Source organism: Callorhinus ursinus, unplaced genomic scaffold (assembly GCF_003265705.2).
Source record: "Callorhinus ursinus isolate GAN/ISIS: 27379988/994484 unplaced genomic scaffold, GSC_fseal_2.0 scaffold9, whole genome shotgun sequence".
Taxonomy (NCBI): Eukaryota; Metazoa; Chordata; class Mammalia; order Carnivora; family Otariidae; genus Callorhinus; species Callorhinus ursinus.
Window position 1 is genome coordinate 53,346,617 of NW_027397071.1, and position 20,798 is coordinate 53,367,414.

Consider the following 20,798-nt stretch of genomic DNA (forward strand, 5'->3'; position numbering starts at 1 on the left):
TGATCTCCTTTGCTTGACTCTATGTAAATATTAGTATTTTGTATTTTATAGAAAGGAATTTCTAGAGTTTTATCAATACTTATATTATGTACTATTATTCCTCATCAAAATCTCCATGAAATCTAAAAGGCTGGTATTAAGGTAGTCATTTTTTCTTCTTGAATATTCTAAAACATGCCAGTTTATATTAGCCTTCAGATTTCCAGGGCGCTATTGATATACTAATACAGGACACACGAGTTTTGTTTTGTTTTTTGTTTTTTTTTTCGCATTTAAGTTTGCTTTCAGTATGACAGAAATGCCTTCAACTTTCAGATAATAGGAAAAAACATCCTAAGCAAATAAAAAAGATAAGATGGGTCAAGTTATTTCTTAGTAAAACAATGCATCACATGAATCAATTTTTAAACTAAATCCTTAAAAGCTTTTGAAAAACATTTGTATCTTCTAATTGTCAATGTAATCATGTAGTGGAAGAAGATATAAGAAAAGTAATAGAAATTTTAAAAATCTCAAACCATTCTAATTCCTAAAATAAGGAATTTGCAAATTAAGAAATTATCATTGTTGTTAAAAACTAAGCCTTACTCAATCTCAAATTCACTTTAAATGCTTGACATGTAATTTAATATCTAAAAATTCTCTAGCTAAATTATTTGTTAATGCTCATAGAGTGTTACTTCTCTGGATAGACAGGATTCAACAACAGTTTTCAACTAAATGCTGAAAAAAATCACTTGATAGCTGTTATCGTAATTACTGATTAACTTATTAGTGGCTTACCACTTAATTCAGGAATTTATTGGCATAGGTCCAATGAAGGGAATAACTTGATAATTTCTCATTGTGCAATTCTGCCCATTAGTAAAATTAAGAATTTGATATATATTCCACTTAGTTGCTTTACATGTTTCCATGTGTGTGATTTGACCAACTAAAAAAATGATTTGATCAATAACAACAAAAACCACATGTCAAGCTTTTTCCTTTTTCTTGCTTTCTTTCCTTTTCTTTTTTTTAAGAGCAACTCAATGATTTGGGAGACTGGTTAGTACAAGACAGAGAACATAGGAGAAAAGCACAAAGTGACACTGAACACCAAAGTCCAATATTTATCTCATATGGTTAAAACTAAGGATATTAATAATGTTTGTGCTATTCACTATTTTTTAGAACAAAATCAAAGCCATTAACTTGAGCCTGAGGTATACACAACCTTATGCAAAATACTTTTCACAAGTCATGTTATATATGTATATATATATATATATTTTAAAGATTTTATTTATTTATTTGACAGAGAGAGACACAGCGAGAGAGGGAACACAAGCAGGGGGAGTGGGAGAGGGAGAAGCAGGCTTCCCGCCGAGCAGCGAGCCCGATGTGGGGCTCGATCCCAGGACCCCGGGATCATGACCTGAGCCAAAGGCAGACGCCTAATGGCTGAGCCACCCAGGCGCCCAGTCATGTTATATTTTAAAATAGTAGGAACCAAATACCTGTACTGATTTGTGTTTTGACTTAATGGAACAAGAAGAGAACAATATTCAGCTAGGGAAGGTTATATTAATAGTGATAAGTTCTTAAAGTAAAAAAAAAAGTCTTCCTTTTCCTTTATACTTGCCACATGCTACACAATGCCCTGGAAGTATTCATGATGGGAAAACAATGTCAATCACAGCATTTAAACTTTGCTTTGGAAGGGACTAATGAGAAGCAAATTAGAAGGCGAGGCTTCATTGTTGTTTTTGAATAAGTGGTCTTCATTTTTCTTCTTTATAGAAGTTTAAATCAGCTTATTATAAATATAACTAAACATCAATTTTTGTGGCTTTCAGGTAAAGTCCAACACACTTCATTTATACAGTTTGTGAGAAGAGGTCCTGATTTTGGAAAGACAGAAAAGAGACTTCAATTCTGTTCTGTTCTATTTTTATTTTATGTAGACTGTGTATTTGTATGTTAAGCACATAAGTGTGTGCTGTGCTACCTCAAAACGATGCTTCATGATTTGAGTATCTCACAAATGGGGAGACACAGGATGGCATGGAAGGCTGGAACCTGGGGCCCGAACCCTGTCTTGGGGCTTCAAAGGAGGAATCTCGCACAGCAAACCAAAAAGAAGGACTAAGACATCGTCTTTCAATGTTAATTAAGCACCTGCTAAAGACTAGGCTCAGTGCTAGGGGCTTTGATGTCATGCTTTTTTTTTTTAATTAAAATTTTTTTACATTATTATTATTATTTTAGAGGGCAGGGGCAGAGGAAGAGGGAGGGAGGGACTCTTAAGCAGGCTCCACGCCCAGCCCTGAGATCAGGACCTGAGGGGAAATCAAGAGTCAGTGGTTTAACCGACGGAGCCACCCAAGCGCCCCTTGATGTAAATAATGCCTTTCAATCTTCAAAAAGTTACAAACACAGAATCTTGTTAAGATGTGTTGCAGACTGGTGGATTTATTTATTCACCACCTACTTGCCACTTAACCTCTAGGTCTCAGTTTCCTCAACTGCGAGATGGAGCTAAGAAGAGCATTTCCTGCATAATTTTGTCAGAATGAAATGATTCATGCACAGAGGCGAGTTTAGGTAAGGGCCTGAGAAACACCTGGCGCTGCTGTTAGCATCACTGTTTACCTGGCAAGATTCCAACTGTTGGATGAGAGGGTGATTGGAAAACACAGAGCTCCAATGCTTGTGGTGCTCTCGGAGATGCACCGGAACCATAAACCCAAGAGCCCCAGTGGTCTCAGAGACAAGCTTTCTAAACAGAAAAGAACAACGCTTCTAGCCTGGCCTTTTCCAAGACCCGTACGGGTCCTCCCAAGAATTCAGAGCCAGGCTTCTGGAGGGCAGCCTGGCTGGCGTGGGGTTTGGGGTCCAGGAAAGGAAGGAGGGAAAAGGGAGGCTCACTCGGCGCTGCGGGAGGCGGGCGGGGCGAACAGCTGGGACAGAGTTCCCACCCGGTGTGCAGTGGGGAGGGCGGCAGGGGCGGGGCGGAGTGGGGACTACAGGGGCGGGGCGAGTTGGGCGGGGCAGGTGGGCGGTCCTGCGAGCTCAGCTGCAGGGACAGGCAGGGACAGGCAGGGACGTCGCCCGCTCAGAGCACAGCCGAGGAAGAGGACCGAAGAGCCATGCCTGCGGCGGTGGGCTCCCTGACGGCCGCCGTCTGGGCAGTGCTCCATCTCCGCACCCTTCTGCTGGGTGCCGTCGCCTTTCTGTTCTTTGCTGATTTCCACAAAAGACGGCGCCCAAAGAACTACCCGCCAGGTCCCCTACCCCTGCCCTTTGTGGGCAACTTCTTCCATCTGGACTTTGAGCAGTCGCACCTGACGATTCAGCGGGTAGGAGCGGGCGAAGGTGCAGGGCTGTGCCCTGACCCTGACCCTGACCTGCAGGACAGGGGCCATCCCGGGGATCGAGGGCGGGAGGCTGGGTGGCTGTGCAGCTAACGCAGGTTCCTTGATAAACCCTGGATTGAGCCTCAGTTTTTCACTGTCAACTGGCATGATTACCCCCGCCCTTTCTAGAAGTGAAATATTATTCACTATTTACTATTTAAGGGTGCCAGACATGTTACATTCTTTAACCCATTTAATTGTGTATCTTGTTAAATGTTATTGGAGCATCCTATTGATAATATGATCACTTTGTCCTCTTTAATATTTTTGTCGGGGGGGGGGTTGTTGGGAAGCTGTACTTACCTTCTCGGCTGTATTTCCTGAGTGTAAAATGGTTAACAGTACTACCCAAATCCTCACCACTTTTCAGTAGCTGAGCCCCTCCCTTTCAGTCTCCTCTCCCTGCTATCTGCTCTCACTAAAGTAATTTGTTTTAAAAGTCCCTCTTCTTAAATTTTCTTAGTGCTTCCCCACTGCCTTCCAGAGTTAGGGATCCACTTGGAATTCTTCTTAACTCAGCCTCTTTCCACCTTTTTATAATCATGTCCCACCAGGGTTTCCCAACTCTGGCCCCTCTGATTTTCTTAAAGTTCCCTCCAACATCCAACCCTCTCTTAAAAATCCTCAGCTGGCTTCCTGTCACTCAGCTAGGTACCTCTGCTACCTGTCACTACCTAGCTGAGTGACAACACGGTGGTAGGTGTCTGTGAAGGTTAAATAAAACCATCAATGGTCAAACATGGCTTTTAGTAGGTGCACAACAAATATTAGTTCCCCTTTTCCTAGACGTACCTAGAGCACTTTAAAAACATGCTTCTATACTCAAGTACAGATGGGAGAAGGTTTTATCACTTTTTTGGAGAAACCCCCAGTTGGTAACACTAAATGACAGGATTAGTCACAGAATTTTAAAGCTAGGCTCCTAAACCTATACCCTTGTTTAAGAAATATGTTGTTTAGGGGCTTCTGGCTGGCTCTGTTGGGGGAGTGTGCGACTCTTGATGTCGGGGTTGTGAGTTCGAGCCCCAGGTTGGGTGTAGAGATTACTTAAAAATAAAATCTTTAAAAAAAAAGAAAGAAATATGTTGTTTAATTTCCAAGTATTTGGAAATTTTCCTGCATTCCTTCAATTAATGATTTCCAGTTTGATGTCGCTGTGGTGAAACGACATATTCTGTATAATTTCAGGTCTTTGAAATTTGTTAAGGTTTGTTTTATGACCCAGGATACAGTTCCATGCATACTTGAAAAAATGTATGTGTTCTGCTATTGTTGGGCTGAGTGTTCTATATATATCAATTAGATCTCATTGGATGATCCTGCTGTTTTAGTTCTTCTATACCCTTCTATATCTGACCTCTTATCTATTGATTCTGTCAATCACTAGGAGAGGCATGTTGAAATCTCCAACTGTAATTGCAGGTTTGTCTATTTCTCAATTCAGTTCTGGTAGTTTTTCCTTTGTGTATTTGTCATCTCTGTTATTTGGAAGATACACATTAAAATTATTATATCATCTTGGTGAATTGACTCTTTTGTTACTACATATTGTCTCTCCTTATCCCTGGTGATTTTCATTGCCTGAACTTTAGCTGATGTGATACAGCCACACCAGCTCTTTTTTTGATGATTATCTGCATGGTATATACTTTATTCTTTCACTTTTAACCTATTTTTATCATTATATTTGAAACAAAATTCTTGCAGACAGCATATAGGTGGATCATGTATTTTTATTTTTATTATTTATTTATTTTTAAGATTTTATTTATTTATTTGAGAGAGAGAATGAGAGATAGAGAGCACGAGAGGGAAGAGGGTCAGAGGGAGAAGCAGGCTAGGGAGCCCAATGTGGGACTCGATCCCGGGACTCCAGGATCATGACCCGAGCCGAAAGCAGTCGCTCAACCAACTGAGCCACCCAGGCGCCCCAGGATCATTTTTTTTTTTAATTCTGCCAATCTCTTTTATTTTTTTAAGATTTTATTTATTTATTTGAAAGAGGGAGAGAGAAAACAAGCAAGGAGAGCAGTAGGTGGAGGAAGAGGCACGCTCCCCACTGAGCAAGTCTCAATGTGGGACTCGATCCCCAGACCCCAGGATCATGACCCGAGCTGAAAGCAGATGCTTAACCGACTGAGCCACCCTGACATCCCAATCTCTGTCTTTTAATTGGTGGATTTAGATCATTATATTTAATGTAATTATCAATAAGTTAATACTTAAGTCTGCCATTTTATTATTTATTTTCTATTTTTCTCCTCTGTTTTTTATTCTCCTATTTCTCCTTTTCTGTCTTCCTGTGGGTCACTTGAACATTTTTTTAAGAATTCCATTTTATTTATAATGTTTTTTAGTATATCTCTCCATTGTGTTTAAGTGTCTGCCTAAGGATTATAAGAGGCACACATAGCTTAATGCAATCTACTAGTATCACCATTTTACCATGTCAAGTACAATATAGATACTTTACAACCATTACGTACTTTTATCCTCTCCTCCCTGCTTAAATATCATGTCTACATATATTGAGAACCACATCAGACAATATTATAAACTTGCTTTTAACTGTTAAACACTTTTTTTAATTCAAGAGGAAAATAATCTATTATATTTATCCATTTACCCTTTATGTTGCTCTTCCTTCATGCCCAAAGTTCCACATTTTCTACCAATATCACTTCCTTTCTACCTGAGGAACTTTCTTTAGCCCTTCTTTTAGAGCTGGTCTGCTGGCAAAAACTTTTCTTAACTTTCCTTTACCTAAGAATGTCTTTATTTTGCCTTCATTTCTGAAGTATATTTTCACTTAATATAGAATTCTAGATTGACAGTTTCTTTCATTCAACATTTTAAAATGTTGTACCACTTCTTTCTGGCCTCTGTAGTTTCAAATGAGAAATTTGCTGTGATTTGAATTGTTGCTCCCCATAAGTAATAAGTTGTTTTTCTCTGCCTGATGTCAAGACTTTTTTGTCTTTTTTTTTTTTTAGATTTTATTTAGTTATTTGAGAGAGAGAGAGAGAATCTGAAGCAGAAACATGTTGAGTGCAGAGTCTGACCTGGGGCTTGATATCATGACCAAGAAATCATGACCTGGGCTGAAACCAAGAGTCGGACACTTAACGGACTGAGCCACCCAGGTGCCCCAGGTTTTTTTAGTTTTCAAAGATTAGATTATGGTATGTCTTGGTGTTGATTTCTTTGAGCTTATTGGGTTATTAGATCTGTAGTTTGATCTCTTACCAAATTTGAGAAGTTTTCAGCCGTTATTTCTTCAAATATTTTTTCAATTCCACATCCTTTTTCCTCTCTTTCTGGGACTCTTGGACAGTGATGGTGCAAATGTTGGATCTTTTGTTATTTTAATATAGATCCCTGAGGCTCAGTTTTGTTTTTTTCAATCTATTTTCTCTGTGTTGTTCAGATTGGATACAGTCTATTGATCTGTCTTCAGTTTCATTGGCTCCTTTGTCATTCCTATTCTGCTGTTGAGTTGCTCCATTAAGTTTTTTCTTTGGGTTATTATATTTTTAAGTTTTAATTTTTCCCTTTGGTTCTTATATATATTTTTATTTCTTTGGTAAGATTTTCTATTTTTTTAATTTTTTAAAGATTTATTTTATTTATTTGAGAGTGGGGAGAAGCAGAGGGAGCAGAGAGCGGGGGGAGAGAGAGAGAGAGAATCCTAAGCAGACTCTGCGGTGAGCGTGGAACTTACTGCAGGGCTCAATCTCATGACTCTGAGATCATGACCTGAGCAGAAATCAAGAGTCAGATGCTTAACCAACTGAGCCACCAAGGTGCCCCCAACTATTTTCAAATTTTTTGAGGATATTTGTAATTGTTTATTGAAACATGTTATAGCTGATTTAAAATCTTATTCCTATAATCCCAAATCTGTGTCATCTCAGTATTGGTATCAACTCATTCAAACTGAGATTTTCTTGGCTCCTGGTAAGGTGAGTAATTCTGAAATATATCCTGGACATTTTGTTTTATATGACTTGGGACATATAAATTCTTCCATTTTGGCAGAGAGTCAACCTGTTTGTGGTCAGAAGCTTACTTTTGTGGATAGTGGTTCAAATGTCAGTTTAGGTTATAAAGCCTCTGTAGCACTTCTGGCCTTCCCCACTTATGTGTTGCCCGGCCACGGAGGACTCCGTCCTGCATTGTCATCGGTGCAGGCTGGGGAGAATGAGAATGGGGACAAAAGACAACTCCCACCAGCCCTGGGTACGGCAGCCTCTTCCTTACTGCAGGGAGGATGGAAGTCAGAGATCTGTCCATATCTGCTCCATGGGGAAGAAGCGTCTCCTTATTTCTGTAGAAGGGTAGAAATTAGAACTGCCCCTCTTAACTCCTCCAGTTTGGGGGTGATGGTTACAGTTCAGCTCACAGACTGGGCAGGCAAGGGGCATCACCTTGTTGCTACAAAGGTAAGGTAAAGACAAGTTCCCACCCATGTTTTCCACGGATGCAGCCCCCATTAGGGTGGGGGAGAATCATCTTTTTTCACGGTGTTGCCTCCAGAACAGGGAAGTAGAAAGGTTAAAAAGTCTCTGTCCTCTTAGGCCAGGCTTTTTCTGGCACTTCAGCTAGAGAAAACAGGACTTTCTTGTTATTTTTGCCTGTGCTAATTAGGGTCGTGATTAGTAGAAGGAGTAAGATGAAAATGCTTTTACTCAATCTTGTCTGGAATCAGAAATTTGATCTGTGCCTTTGTTTTACCATTAAGATAGAGCTAATTAGAAAGGGTAAATGATTTGCCTGTCATAAAACTGGCTAGTAATGAAACTGAGGCTAGGATCTTCTCTGTGGCCTGATGTTTTCTCAAGTCAGACTGTTAAATTTTACTCCGTATAGGTTTGCATTTTTTAAATTTTTGGTTGTAAAACAAATGGAGTCAAATGGTTCATTCAGTTATAATGAAATTTACATTCTAGCAATTTGGAAACATTAAGTACCAACTATTTGCTAGGTCTTGTATCAGGATTTATATGTTCATTTTCATCTAATCTTCACAAAGGACACAGAAGCTAGGTATTATCTGGTGGTGGTTCCATTTTGCCACTGAGGAAACTGGCTGAAAACAATAAAGTCATTTGCTTGAGTTACTCAGCATAGACAATAGCAAAAGAAGGACTGGAATCCAGGACTCTTTGACTCTTAGACCTATTCTCTACTTATGCCACTTGACTTTTCATGATAGAGGATAATTGATTTCTTCATGAATTCATTTATTTAACACACATTTATGAAGTGTTTACCACAGGACAGTCACAGTGCAAAACAGTGTATGATGAAATGTGTGGTGTAGACTCATGGTAACTAAATGAGGTATCAGGAGATAGGATCATGGAGAATGGGAAGCCCTCGAGATAACCTCTTGTAGAATATTGGAATAAATTGGACTGAGCTTTAAATGACTGTTAGGCAAGTGGCTAAGTGGAGTTAAGGGAACAGGATATTTTAAATTTTTTATTTTAAATATTTTAAATACCCACGCACAAGTGGCATGACTACTACACGGCAGCAGCACAGTGAAGAACCGAGCGTGTTTAAATGGCATGAAGGGAACGTTCTTGTGTTATTTCCCCTATTTTCTAAACTCTCTCTATCATAGCTATATGACCTATTTATCTAAGTAAGAGAAAACTTTATGGGACCGAAGTGGGAAAATGGTAGATAAGGTGGAGAAATGTATTAGTTAGGATACACGTTAAGCGCTTATAACAGAGACCCCAAAATGCGATGGTGTAAAAAACTGTTGAAATTTACCTTTCTCCCACAAATGAGCTCAGACGTAGGCAGGAAGTCCAGGACCGAGAAGCTGCTTTATACCTTGAGGTCATCCAAAAACTCCAGTTCCTTCTATGTTGGAGCTCTGGTCCTGCAACACCTTCGTGTGTGAGTTCTACTCCACAGAAAGAGCAATAGGGAAGGTGGTGAGCAAGCAGCTTACATTTAAGGCTGAGACCCAGAAGGTGCACACATCGCCACTACTCCTGTACCATTGGCTACACCTGGAGAAGCTGGGAATGAGGTTTTTTTTGATTGGGAAGTCATGTGGCTCATTAATATTTAGGGAGTGCTGTCAGAAGAAGAGCGAGTATCTTCATCCTTTCATTTAAGGATGAAACCTAAAGAGTTAGAAAGAGCCCAAACTTTATGTGCCCAAGCTATGTGCTAAATCTCTGTGCCTCCTTTTCTGAAAACTGAAAATGCTTTCAGGATTGTTAAAAGAATCAAATAACCCCATGAATATCAATTTGTTGCCAGGATGCCTAGCACATAGTTGATGCTTATTTCTATATCTATACCACTCTTCCCTCTTCTTTAAAAGTTGATAGCAAGAAATTCAAGGAAAGCCACTGTTGTTGCATATGAGGCATCCCCTGTCTGGCCTCCTTGCTGGATGGGCTCCATTATCCCACTCTCTGGCCTCTTCCCCTTCATTCCTTTGTCAATATCTTACCAGAGTCCCTTTGCTAAGATATACTCCCAAATATATCAATAACAATAAATAACTTTATGATTAATATTAGTGTTAGGGCTAATCCTGCCATAACCTCCATTTTATAAATTTGGAAGCTGAGACACAGGGAAGGCAAATAACTTGCCCCCAGATCACACAGAAAGTCACAAGTGGATTCAAACGGATTTGTAGGACTTCACAATCCAAGCTCTTAAATACTCACTTACATTATGTCTCCTAGTCAAACATCTCCAGACTTCTAATTACAAACAAAACAGGAATTTCAGAAACTATTTCACCTGGCATGAAGACTCTCCTCAATCTAGCTCAGATTACCTTGCCAGCCTTGTCTCCCATCTCCTTACTCAAAGGAGGAGATACTTTTCCCAGGAACCCGTCCTAGCGCCTGGTCCCCCTTTGTGCTTCTGAACTTGCCTTCCCATCGAATGATTTATTGTACAGAATAGTAAAAATAAGAACTGATTATTTTTCCATATACTCCATTAGACTGTGAGCTGCTTTTTTTTTTAAAGATTTTATTTATTTATTGGGATCACTATCCTTCTGTTTGAAGTACATCACTTAGGATTTCCTTTAGAGAGGGTCTAGGGGTAACAGAGAGAGAGAGAGAGAGACAGGGAGAGAGGGAACACAAGGAGGCGAAGTGAGAGAGGGAGAAGCAGGACTCCCACTGAGAAGGGAGCCCGATGCGGAGCTTGATCCCAGACCCCAGGATCATGACCTGAGCCGAAGGCAGACGCTTAACGACTGAGCCACCCAGGCGCCCCAGACTGTGAGCTTCTTTAAGAGCAGATCCATGCCATACACTAGATTTTCAAAGGATTCTGTGATCAGAAAAGAGTAGGAACCATTGTTAATGATGCTTTATTCCTTATTTCCTTAGGTCTGTTTTCTTTCCCTTCCCTTCCCCTTTCCCTTCCTTTCCTTTCCCCCTTCCCTTCCTTTCTTCTTTCTTTCTTTCTCTTTCTTTCTCTTTCTTTCTTTCTCTTTCTTTCTTTCTTTCTTTCTTTCTTTCTTTCTTTCTTTCTTTCTTCTTTCTTTCTTTCTTTCTTTCTTTCTCTCTCTCTCTCTCTCTTTCTCTCTCTCTCTCTCTCTTTCTTTCTTCCTTTCTTCTTTCTCTCCTTTCTTTCTTCATCAGATAGAAATACTTTTGAACTATAAAAGCAATACAGGGGCGCCTGGGTGGCTCAGCCAGTTAAGCATCTGCCTTTGACTCAGGTCATGATCCTGGGATCAAGCCCCATATCAGGCTCCTTGCTCAGCAGGGACCTTGCTTCTCCCTCTGCCTGCCGTTCCCCCTGCTTCTGCTCTCTCTCTCTCTGACAAATAAATAAAATATTTAAAAAAGAAAAAAGTAAATAAAAGAAATAAAAGCAATACAAACACATTAAGAAAACATTTAAGAATACAACTAGTGAATGAGAGGGAGAAAATCTTGCCCCTCCTTGTGCCAACCCAGCCCCCCAAACATGCTGAGCAATTCCTCTATAGGATTTGGTATATATCTCTCCAGACTCTTGTGTAATAAAATAAAAATATTCCCATTCATAACTTTTTATTAGAACTTCTACCTACCAGTGAGTAAAAAGTTGAACTTCCCAATTAAAAAATAGAAGACATAAACAGACAATATATTATACATATATATTAGGGAAAAGATGTTAAATCCTAGTAACGTATAGAAATGGCATGCATTTTTTTGTCTATTAGAATGATATGTGCACGCATACACACACACACACACACACACACACACACACACACACTGCTCAGGGCTGGTCAGAGTTCAGAGGACCAAACCTTCTCCCCCGCTGCCCGGGAAATGAGAATTGCTACACTTTTCCTCTTTTCCTTTTCCTCTCTTTGTGTCTTTGTTCTGTGGGTTTTTGAGTTTAAGAACTTAGAAGTGGAATGTCTCCCAGTTGTCTGTCTCTTGGGTATCATGGTTCAAGCTCTTGTCTCACTAACCCTCCCTTCTAATTTTTCTTTATTCTCAAGATAAATTTTGTTCTACCTTATTATGTAAGTACTTAATCCCACATTTGGAATTTTGACCATTTGTCTTAAATTTCCTGTCTCCTATTACTTTTGTCCACCTTTTATAGTTCCTGTGTGAATTCTTTTCTCTTTATTTTTCTATTTTCCTTTCTGATATTAAGCCTATTTTAGCCTCCTGAATCATCATATTTTTAACCTCTTTTGGTCTCTTGCTCTCTCATTTTTGTAGTGACTTGGGTTATTGTTGTACATTGGACAGTATGCTCTACTTTATGACGTCTTCAGATGCCTGGTGTGTCACATTTACATCCTGTAAAGTGATCGGCAGGATGATGAGCACAGTGCATGCGAGAACTGTTAGACACCACCATAGTCAATGAGGGTGCTCTGGGAGGTCATTTGACCTATCTCTGTTTACAGTTGACTATGCTGTGAGAGTTTCGGGTCCAGTTCTTCTGGACTAGAAACGTACCTGGGCAGAGAGCTGGTAGAGCTGAAACTCTGAAAGAGTTCATTTCAGTAAATACTAGTGGAGTGCTATGTCCCTGCCAAGTACAAGATTCTAGGTTGTATATGCACATCGTCATATATTCTGAGATTCTAGGTTGTATATGCACATCGTCAATTAGGAGTCATTTAGCTTAACCTGAGATTTTTAATCATTCAAAAAAAATCCTTTCTGAATATTCAAAATTAGTCAAGAAATCCTTTTTATAAAGCCCTAAGAAATTCATCCAGGCAGTCAGCAAGATGAAACAAACAAACAAACAAAAAGCTTTTGCTTGATTTTCATGGGCCCATTCCTGCCATTTCTAAGCAAATCTTGGCTCCACCCTTTCCAGCAAGATAGGACATACTGTGCTAGAGATGAATAAAGATTGATGGAAGACTCTGGGCTAAAAGGACAAGGGAAGCATTGAGTTCAGGCTTGGTTTTTAATGTGGGAGCAGGGTGGTGGAAGGAGACTGGTGTGATCCATTGCATTTGCTCTGATGAGGGTCCAAGGCCCCAAGAGTAGCAAAGGGGAGCGTGAATGCATAGGGATTGGGAATGAGGGGCCACAGACATGTGGAGGAAATGGAACCCTTCTGCTTGGTACCACTGCCTGCAACTAGCCACAGCCCGGCTAGACGAGAGGCAGGGGTAGGATCTACTCAGAGTCATCTCTTGAATGAACAAGTCAGGAAATACCTTGATTAGTAGCCATTCACTCATCCAACCCACTTGCACATACCTGCATATTTGTGCATACTTGTGACACACTACACACTTTTCCATTCTTCCCCTCCCACTCCCTCCCTCCCTCCCTTTCTTTCCCTCCCACTAAACTCTAAGGGCCTGGTGCCTTCTCAGGCTCATGTCTTTGTCCACAACTCACACATAATGCCTGACAAATTCCCTCTACCACTCAATAGCTTTGTCACCTTGGTGACATTACTTGGGCTACGACTCAGTTTCCTTTTCTGAAAGACAAGGAAAATCATTACTACCACTGGGTGGTTGTGAGCTTAAATGAAATAAACAGTGAAAGGTGCTTCACATGGCACCCAGTGTCCACGTGCCTTCCTCCAGCACATCACCTATGTGCTCTCATCCTCTCTGTTGCCATAAGCCCAATCATTCCTCAGGGACTCAAGCAGCTGTGTGCCAGGTACCAGAAAACCAAGTGCCTTTCACACTGTTGCTTTTATTCTTCCTCACCAAACCCTTTGAGGGAGGAATAATTCTTTTCTTTCTGTAGCTGGGGCTCAAAAAAAAAAAAAAGTGAAGCAACTTTCCCAAGAACCCACAGCTAGCGAACCATAGAGCTAAAGTGCCCACATAGCTCCAGAACTAGAGTGCTTTTCTGCGTAACTGGCCCCAACTATGACATGAATTTTCAGTCATCTAGCACATGTTGAGGAAGGGGACATTCTTTTCTACTTCAACAGTTATGATTTGCTAAAAAGTCCATGCTTGCAACCCCAGACTTACACTAAGTATATCAGCCTTCTTTGGCTAGTCACATATTCTGAATTCTCTTCCCTCACTAGACTCTAAGAGGCTTCAGGGTTGGAGACCTTGTTTGTTTTATTATAGTTACATCTTCATACCTTTTTCTTGGGAAAGTGGTGGATGCTCACTCAATTTATGTAGGTTGAATATATGAATGAATATTTATAAGGAACATCCACATCCTGTAGTGAATTCAATCCGAGTCTAGTTGACAGAAGGGGAAAAGGAAACAGGGTAGAAAAGTTCCCATCATGCCAAGGTGCACACTGACTCTCCTCGGTACAAGATCTTCCCCAGCTATACATATATCCTCCATTCCTAGACACACAGACATGTGCATATTCAACTGTGCCTATTTAACTATTTTTCAGTTTGTGAAGAAATATGGAAACATTCTGAGCATGCAGCTCAGTGACTTGCCTGTAGTTGGATTGACTTGCCTGTAACTGGATTGCCCTTGATCAAAGAAGTCCTTATTGACCAGAACCAAGTCTTTGTGAACCGCCCTATGACTCCTATCCGAGAACGTATCTTCAAGAACAATGGTGAGTGTCTTAACCAATGTAAGATGGCTATGTTTGATATTTTATGGCCTGTTAAAGGTGCCTCTGTGACTATAATTCTCCAACACTCTCAGGGAGCAGGCCCATTATAAAATTCCTGAAATTAAAGAAAGCTGGATGCTGGATGCCCACATTTCCCTATTGAAGGCACCCCCTTAGAGAACTTGGCAGGTCCTGTCAGGGATTTGGAAGAAGCTGTGTCTCCTGCATGAACTCACTCTGGACACGCTGATGAACAAGTAACTGCATTACTCAGTGATAGCAGAGGAAGAGGCAATGCATTCTTGCTCTCTCTTTCTGCTTCGTCCTCCGATCTCTTTCCTTAGGCAAATCGATGTAGATCTGCTTCCTTCTGCTGCTTATGTAAGTCCCTCTTCTTGCCTCAAGTTCCCTATGCTGTCTTGGTAGGCCTGTTCCCACAGGGTATATCAAACCTTCCATTCTGTGTTAGAACAGTTTGGCAAGAATACTTAAAATTATCATTAAATAAATGCAAACACTACTCTATGTTGGCTAACTGAACATAATAATAAAAATGCATAAATAATAAATAAATAAATAAATAAAATCTCTGTAAACACCCCCCAAAAATTAAAAAAAAAGTTTTTTTCAGTTTCTTTATTGGTTATATAGATATAATCAAGTTTTTTTGTTACTTCTTAGTTTTAGTAATTATTTCTTAGAAAATTCATTTTACAAATAAACAAACAAATAAATAAATAAATGTAAACATTTAAAAATCTAAATGGATAACTCAAATCTAGTACTCTACCCAAGCACCGTTTTTTCAGGTGCTTCCCAATTCCTTTTTGAAATAGTTTACCTTCCAACTCTACATCCACTCACTCCATTTATTATGTGAAGCACAGTGCTAGGCACTCTACCCACACAACCATGAGTAGTGCAGATAAAATCCATGTCCTTAGGTAACTTATATTCTATTCAGAAAAACAGTATCAGTTAGCTCTAATAACTTAAAGCATTAGTCTTATTAAGATATGTGCAGGATGCATTTATTAGGGGGAATCTAATCTAGTACTGGGATTCAAAGAAAGCTAATGTAAATAAATGGCAATCAATTTAACAAAGTGAAGAGGCAATCGGGCAGATGGAATAGAACAGGAAAAGTCCCTGAGGTGGGAAAAAGGACAACGAACTTGAGGAAGTAAAAGGTGGCCAGTGTGGCAAGTACAGGCATTAAATGGAGATAACTAAAGGAAGATAAAGCTGCTGAGCTTGGCCAAGAATTGTTCATGCAAGTTCTTGTTAAGGGTGTTGGGTTTTATGTTAATAACAATGGAACCTCTTAAATGATTTTAGGGAGAGAAAGAAATCACCACATTTACACTGTACATTTTAAAAACTTATGTAGGTTGCAGTGCAGAAGATGGAATACAGGGAACAAGAGACTATGGTAGCATTTTAGGTTAGAGAAGTTGTAACTTAGACTAGGGAGATGGCAAGAAATGACAATAGAGTAGACTAGACCAGGCTAGTAGCAGTGAAAGTACATGAATTTAAAGTATCCAGGGGGTAAATCCAATAAGATATGATGACCCAAATAGAGGGAGAAGGAAAGCAGAATGAGGTACTGAGGGAGACACCCAAGTGGGTAGATGATGGAAGGAGGAATATTTGGAGGAGCACAGGTTTTAGCGTTTGGCTTGGGTGTGGAGTTGTATGGAGAACATCATGAGTCCAATCATGGGTATACTGAGTTTGAAAGGCGTTGAAGTGGGCAAAGTCAGGCAAACAGTTGTGTATATGTGTCTGGAGCTCAGGGACAGAAATAAGTTGTCACTATCAATAGATGTTATTTAAAACTTTAGGAGTTGAGATTTCCCAGGAATGGGGTTTCAGGGAAGAAGAGAAGAGGCTTTATACCTTATCTTGAAGAACTCCATCATTTTAAAATTTGATAGAAGAAGATGAGCCCGCAAAAGATATGAGAAGGAGGAAAATCTGGAGGGTGTGCTGTCCTGAGCACCGCTGGAAGGGAGGGCTTCAGGAAAGAAATGCCTCGTGCTGCTGAAAGATCAAGAAAGATAAGGTTGAACGGTTTCCCTGGATTTGACAAAGATGGCCATCTCATGGAGATGGGGGAGGCCAAAGCCAGGCACTAAAAGGAGTTGGAGAGTACTCTGGAGATGAAGAAAAGAAAGGAGGGTGGCCTTATCTGTGTTGTAAAACAAATGATGAATTATTGAACATAACAAGTTGTTGTTGTTGTTGTTTCCTTTGCCTTTCCATGTGCTCTGCTTTCTGCATGGAATAGTCACTCTTCCTTGCTTTCTTGAGTCATTCCTTCATCTTTCAAGGTCCAGTTTAGATAAGACTCTCCTAGAAAGCTTTGCCTCCTTTTGAGTTGTGATTTATCTTATCCATGAGTGCATTCTTAGTATGCAGCATAAAACAAGTATTTCAGTATACTTATGTGACTAGTAATCAAAGCATGGGCTTTGGAGCCCGGCAAACCTGAATTTGAATGCCTCTCCAGCTGCTGTGACCCTGAAAAGTTTATCTTTTGTGCCTCAGTTTTGTCGTCAGCAAAATGGGAGAGGGAAGTAAGGATTACACCTATCTCATAGAGTTTCTGTAAGTGCTAACTTACATAATGCAGTAAAAACACTCAAGTCCCTGCACTAAAAGCAATAATGCTAGCCACTCTATCCACTACCTTGGGATTATTTCCCTGAATAGTTTAAAGTGGCTCAATGCCCTTCTTCTTCCCACCAATACGTATTTCCATACCATTTGCCAGATATTTACATAATAGAATAAGAATACCATAATGTTGGCTTTTTTTTTTTCCAGGATTGATCATGTCCAGTGGCCAAACATGGAAGGAGCAAAGAAGGTTCACCCTGGCGACCCTAAGGAACTTTGGTCTAGGAAGGAAGAGCTTAGAGGAACGCATTCAGGAGGAAGCCCATCACCTCATCCAGGCGGTAGAAGAAGAGAATGGTGAGTTGTTTCCTAGGACAGGTGCAGGAGATTGTGACTCATTCATTCACTGAACAGATACTTATTAAGTGCCTAAGGACTTAACCTGTGCCCAGCACTATGCCAGCCACTGAGAATATTACAGTGAGCAACTAACCATGACCCTGCCTTCATGGAGCTCTAGGATTAAGCACAAGAAGACTGGTATTAAACACATTACTGATTTTAAACCCTGGTCGTCAGTTTGACTCCCCAGGTATTGACCGAGTACTTGCTACGTGTTAGACCCTGTGTAGCGGGCTGTGGCCAGAGCCTCACAGGCAGTACTATACTCAGTATGGTAAATGTCATGTAGAGCAGACTCTCAGGAGAAAATAGAAACAAACTAATCTAAAGGTTCCGTCTCTTGTTTCACCTCCAGGACAGCCTTTCAACCCTCGCTTCAAGATGAACAATGCAGTTTCGAATATTATTTGCTCTATCACCTTTGGGAAGCGCTTTGAGTACGAGGATGAACAGTTTCAGGAATTGCTGAGGTGGATGGATGACGTCACGTGTCTGGAGGCATCAGTGAGATGCCAGGTAAGGGGTTTTCTCTCTACATCTTGGGTAAGAATATTGGAGCTGATGTCAGACACAGATGAGTTCTTACTAAAATATCACTTTTTTTGTTTAAGCTGAAGTATCACCTTTTACAATTGACTTCAACTCAAACCTATTTAAAATCAATCTGTTGACTTTAGTGTTTTTTGATAATATTATTGGATATTTACTACATACAAAGAACATTTCTAACATGCATGAGAAGTGTAAAACTTGACATGCCATACACCTAGACACCCGTGTTGTTTCGTCTAAAAGCACGATGTTGCCGTTGCCCTTGAGCCCCGCTCCTCTGTGTCCTTCCTTAACCCAGCCACTCTGCTGCCCCAGAAGCACTCTTCTGCGATTGGCTTCTCCCTCAGCAGATTATCCACAGATTTATCTGTGTCAGTTGCTCCTTTCTTTTTGAAATTCTGAACAGTATTTCATTGTATGACTACGCCACTGTTTGTTGCTCTATTCTCTATTGATGAACATTTGGGTTGTTTCCAGTTTGGGATGTTATGAATAGCTGCCATGAACATTCTTGTACAGTTGTTCATCTGTGGACATGCCCACTCATTTCTCTTGAATTTATACCTGGACACAAAAGACGCCTAAAGGTTTAAAAGCAGTTACACTGCTTACATGCCCACATCCACACTTGACATTATCAATCTTCCTATTCCATAGGGTATAGACCTTTGGGGTTCAAACTTCACCCCTTCCTTTGGTGGACCCTGCTCTCCATTTTGTCCCGCTGGGCCTGTGAGTCTGTCAGAAACTCCACTATTTCTTGGTGTCTCAACCACTTTCCTGGATTTGGAAGACACTTCTATGGGAAGAGTGGCCCTATTAGTGCCACCTCCCTAGTATCTAGAAGTGGATTTATTTTTATTTATTCCTGACAAGCATCTTTGCCTGGAACTTTATGGACCCATCGCATCAAAACCAATAAACCAGTTAGCGTGAGTCCTGGCACATTTAAAGGGTGTAATGAATGTGAGCTATTATTATTATGATTATTGTCAGAGGTATTTTTGAATTCCTTGTTCTCATCTCTAGTCACAGTAATTACCAATTCAATAATTCCATGTTCTTCAGCCCTATTAAGACAGGAAGTCATGAGAGTTCAGTGGGTACCCAGCTGATTTTCCCCAGGGAAAAGTAATTCCTGAGAGCGTAAGAAGGGGCAGTAAGGTAAGGTTATTAAGCATTTCTTGGAGTCCCAAGCATCTCAATGGACAAATATACATTCTTTATCTCAGTTAATTTTTACCAAAAACCCCTTTAAAGATGAAATGAAGCATCATGGTGTGTACAAGCAGATATGGGAGTGTGTAAGCAAATCCAGATAGTGGTCCACTGGCTCTGTGCTAGGTGCTGTATGGATCTCATGTCATTCAGTCACCGGAATAATCCCAGAGCCCCATTGGCAGCTAGTTAAACTAAGAAGCAACAAATTGTATCATCATCATCATCATCATCATCACCACCACCACCACCACCAAACTATTATAGCTAGAAAACAGCAGAGCTAACAGACCTGTATCTGTCTCATTTTAAGTCTAGGTGACTTTCCATTATGTCATGCTTCTTTCTACCAGATATTATTAGAGAAGATATTTTTAAAAATACTTTATTTCAGTAAAATATGTCTTACCTACATGAGGATTGCATCATAGCAGGGCAAATACATATACATAAGACATATATATATATATATCTTACACACACACATATATTAGTGGTAATTACCATGAAGGAAAATGAAAGGAATGGAGAGAGGGTGGCAGGGGTCCTTATAGGATCATCAGGTTAAGACCACACCAAGGTGGTGACATTTGAGCAGCACTTTAATGAAATGAAGGGCTGGAGTTATACAGATTTCAGAGGAAGAGCATTCTAGGGAGAAGGAATAGCAAATGCAAAGGCCCAAACAAGAACATCCTTGATGTCATCACAGAGGCCTGTGGGTGAGTGAGAGAGATTAAGATGGCGGGGAGTAATAGCAAAGGAGGTGACAGGTGTGGGGTGGGGAGCTGGTGCATGCAGAGCTTGTTTGTCAGGAGAATGATGCAGAGCTTTGTCTGAGAGTCATAGAAAGTCATTGGAGGATTGAGAGCCAAGGAGTGAAATGAGCTGATTAAACTATTAAATGATGCCCCGGGCAGCTCTGTGGAAAACAGACTGGGAGTGGGTTAAGAATGGAATCAGTGAAGCTGATGGAGGCTATCACAGCCTCCAGGTAAGAAATGCTGCTGGTTTGTACTAGGGGACAACACGGCTGGGGGGTGAGATGTGGTGTGAAACTGGATACACTGTGGATGGAGTGCTGAAATGCTTTGCTAGCAGGAGAGAAGAGTCAAGGCTATCCAAGGCTTAAGAGCAAGTAAATGAAAGATAGAGAATATCGATTATTTTGTCTTGAAAAACGGGCATCCAATTGTCTCTATGAGTGTTTTGTTTTTCCTCAATTAGCTCTACAACATCTGTCCATGGATTATGAAATTTCTTCCTGGACCTCATCAAACACTCTTTAGCAACTGGGAGAAACTGAAATTGTTCATTGCTCATATGACTGAAAACCACAGGAGAGACTGGAATCCTGCTGAACCAAGAGATTTTATTGACGCTTACCTCAGGGAAATGGAAAAGGTAAGGGAACAAAAGTTGTTCCTTTGTTCTTTCTTTTTTTTTTAAATCATGACCTGAGCCAAAGGCAGACGCTTTACAACTGAGCCACCCAGGTGCCCCTGTTTCTTTGTTCTTAAAGAGCAAATGGGGGTATACTAGTGTCCCATTGCTGCCGTAATA

The 20,798-nt window shown here is 40.4% G+C and overlaps 1 protein-coding gene across 1 annotated transcript in view; it reads left to right on the forward strand.

Moving 5' to 3' along the window:
- The first annotated feature begins 3,126 nt into the window (after positions 1–3,126).
- Positions 3,127–20,798, forward strand: part of CYP2J2 (cytochrome P450 family 2 subfamily J member 2) — a 34,759-nt gene continuing 17,087 nt past the window's right edge. The window contains 6 exon segments of the mRNA XM_025871915.2: positions 3,127–3,341; positions 14,265–14,321; positions 14,324–14,438; positions 17,271–17,420; positions 17,821–17,981; positions 20,463–20,639. Coding sequence (XP_025727700.2) covers positions 3,132–3,341; positions 14,265–14,321; positions 14,324–14,438; positions 17,271–17,420; positions 17,821–17,981; positions 20,463–20,639 — 870 coding nt within the window. The 5' untranslated portion in view covers positions 3,127–3,131.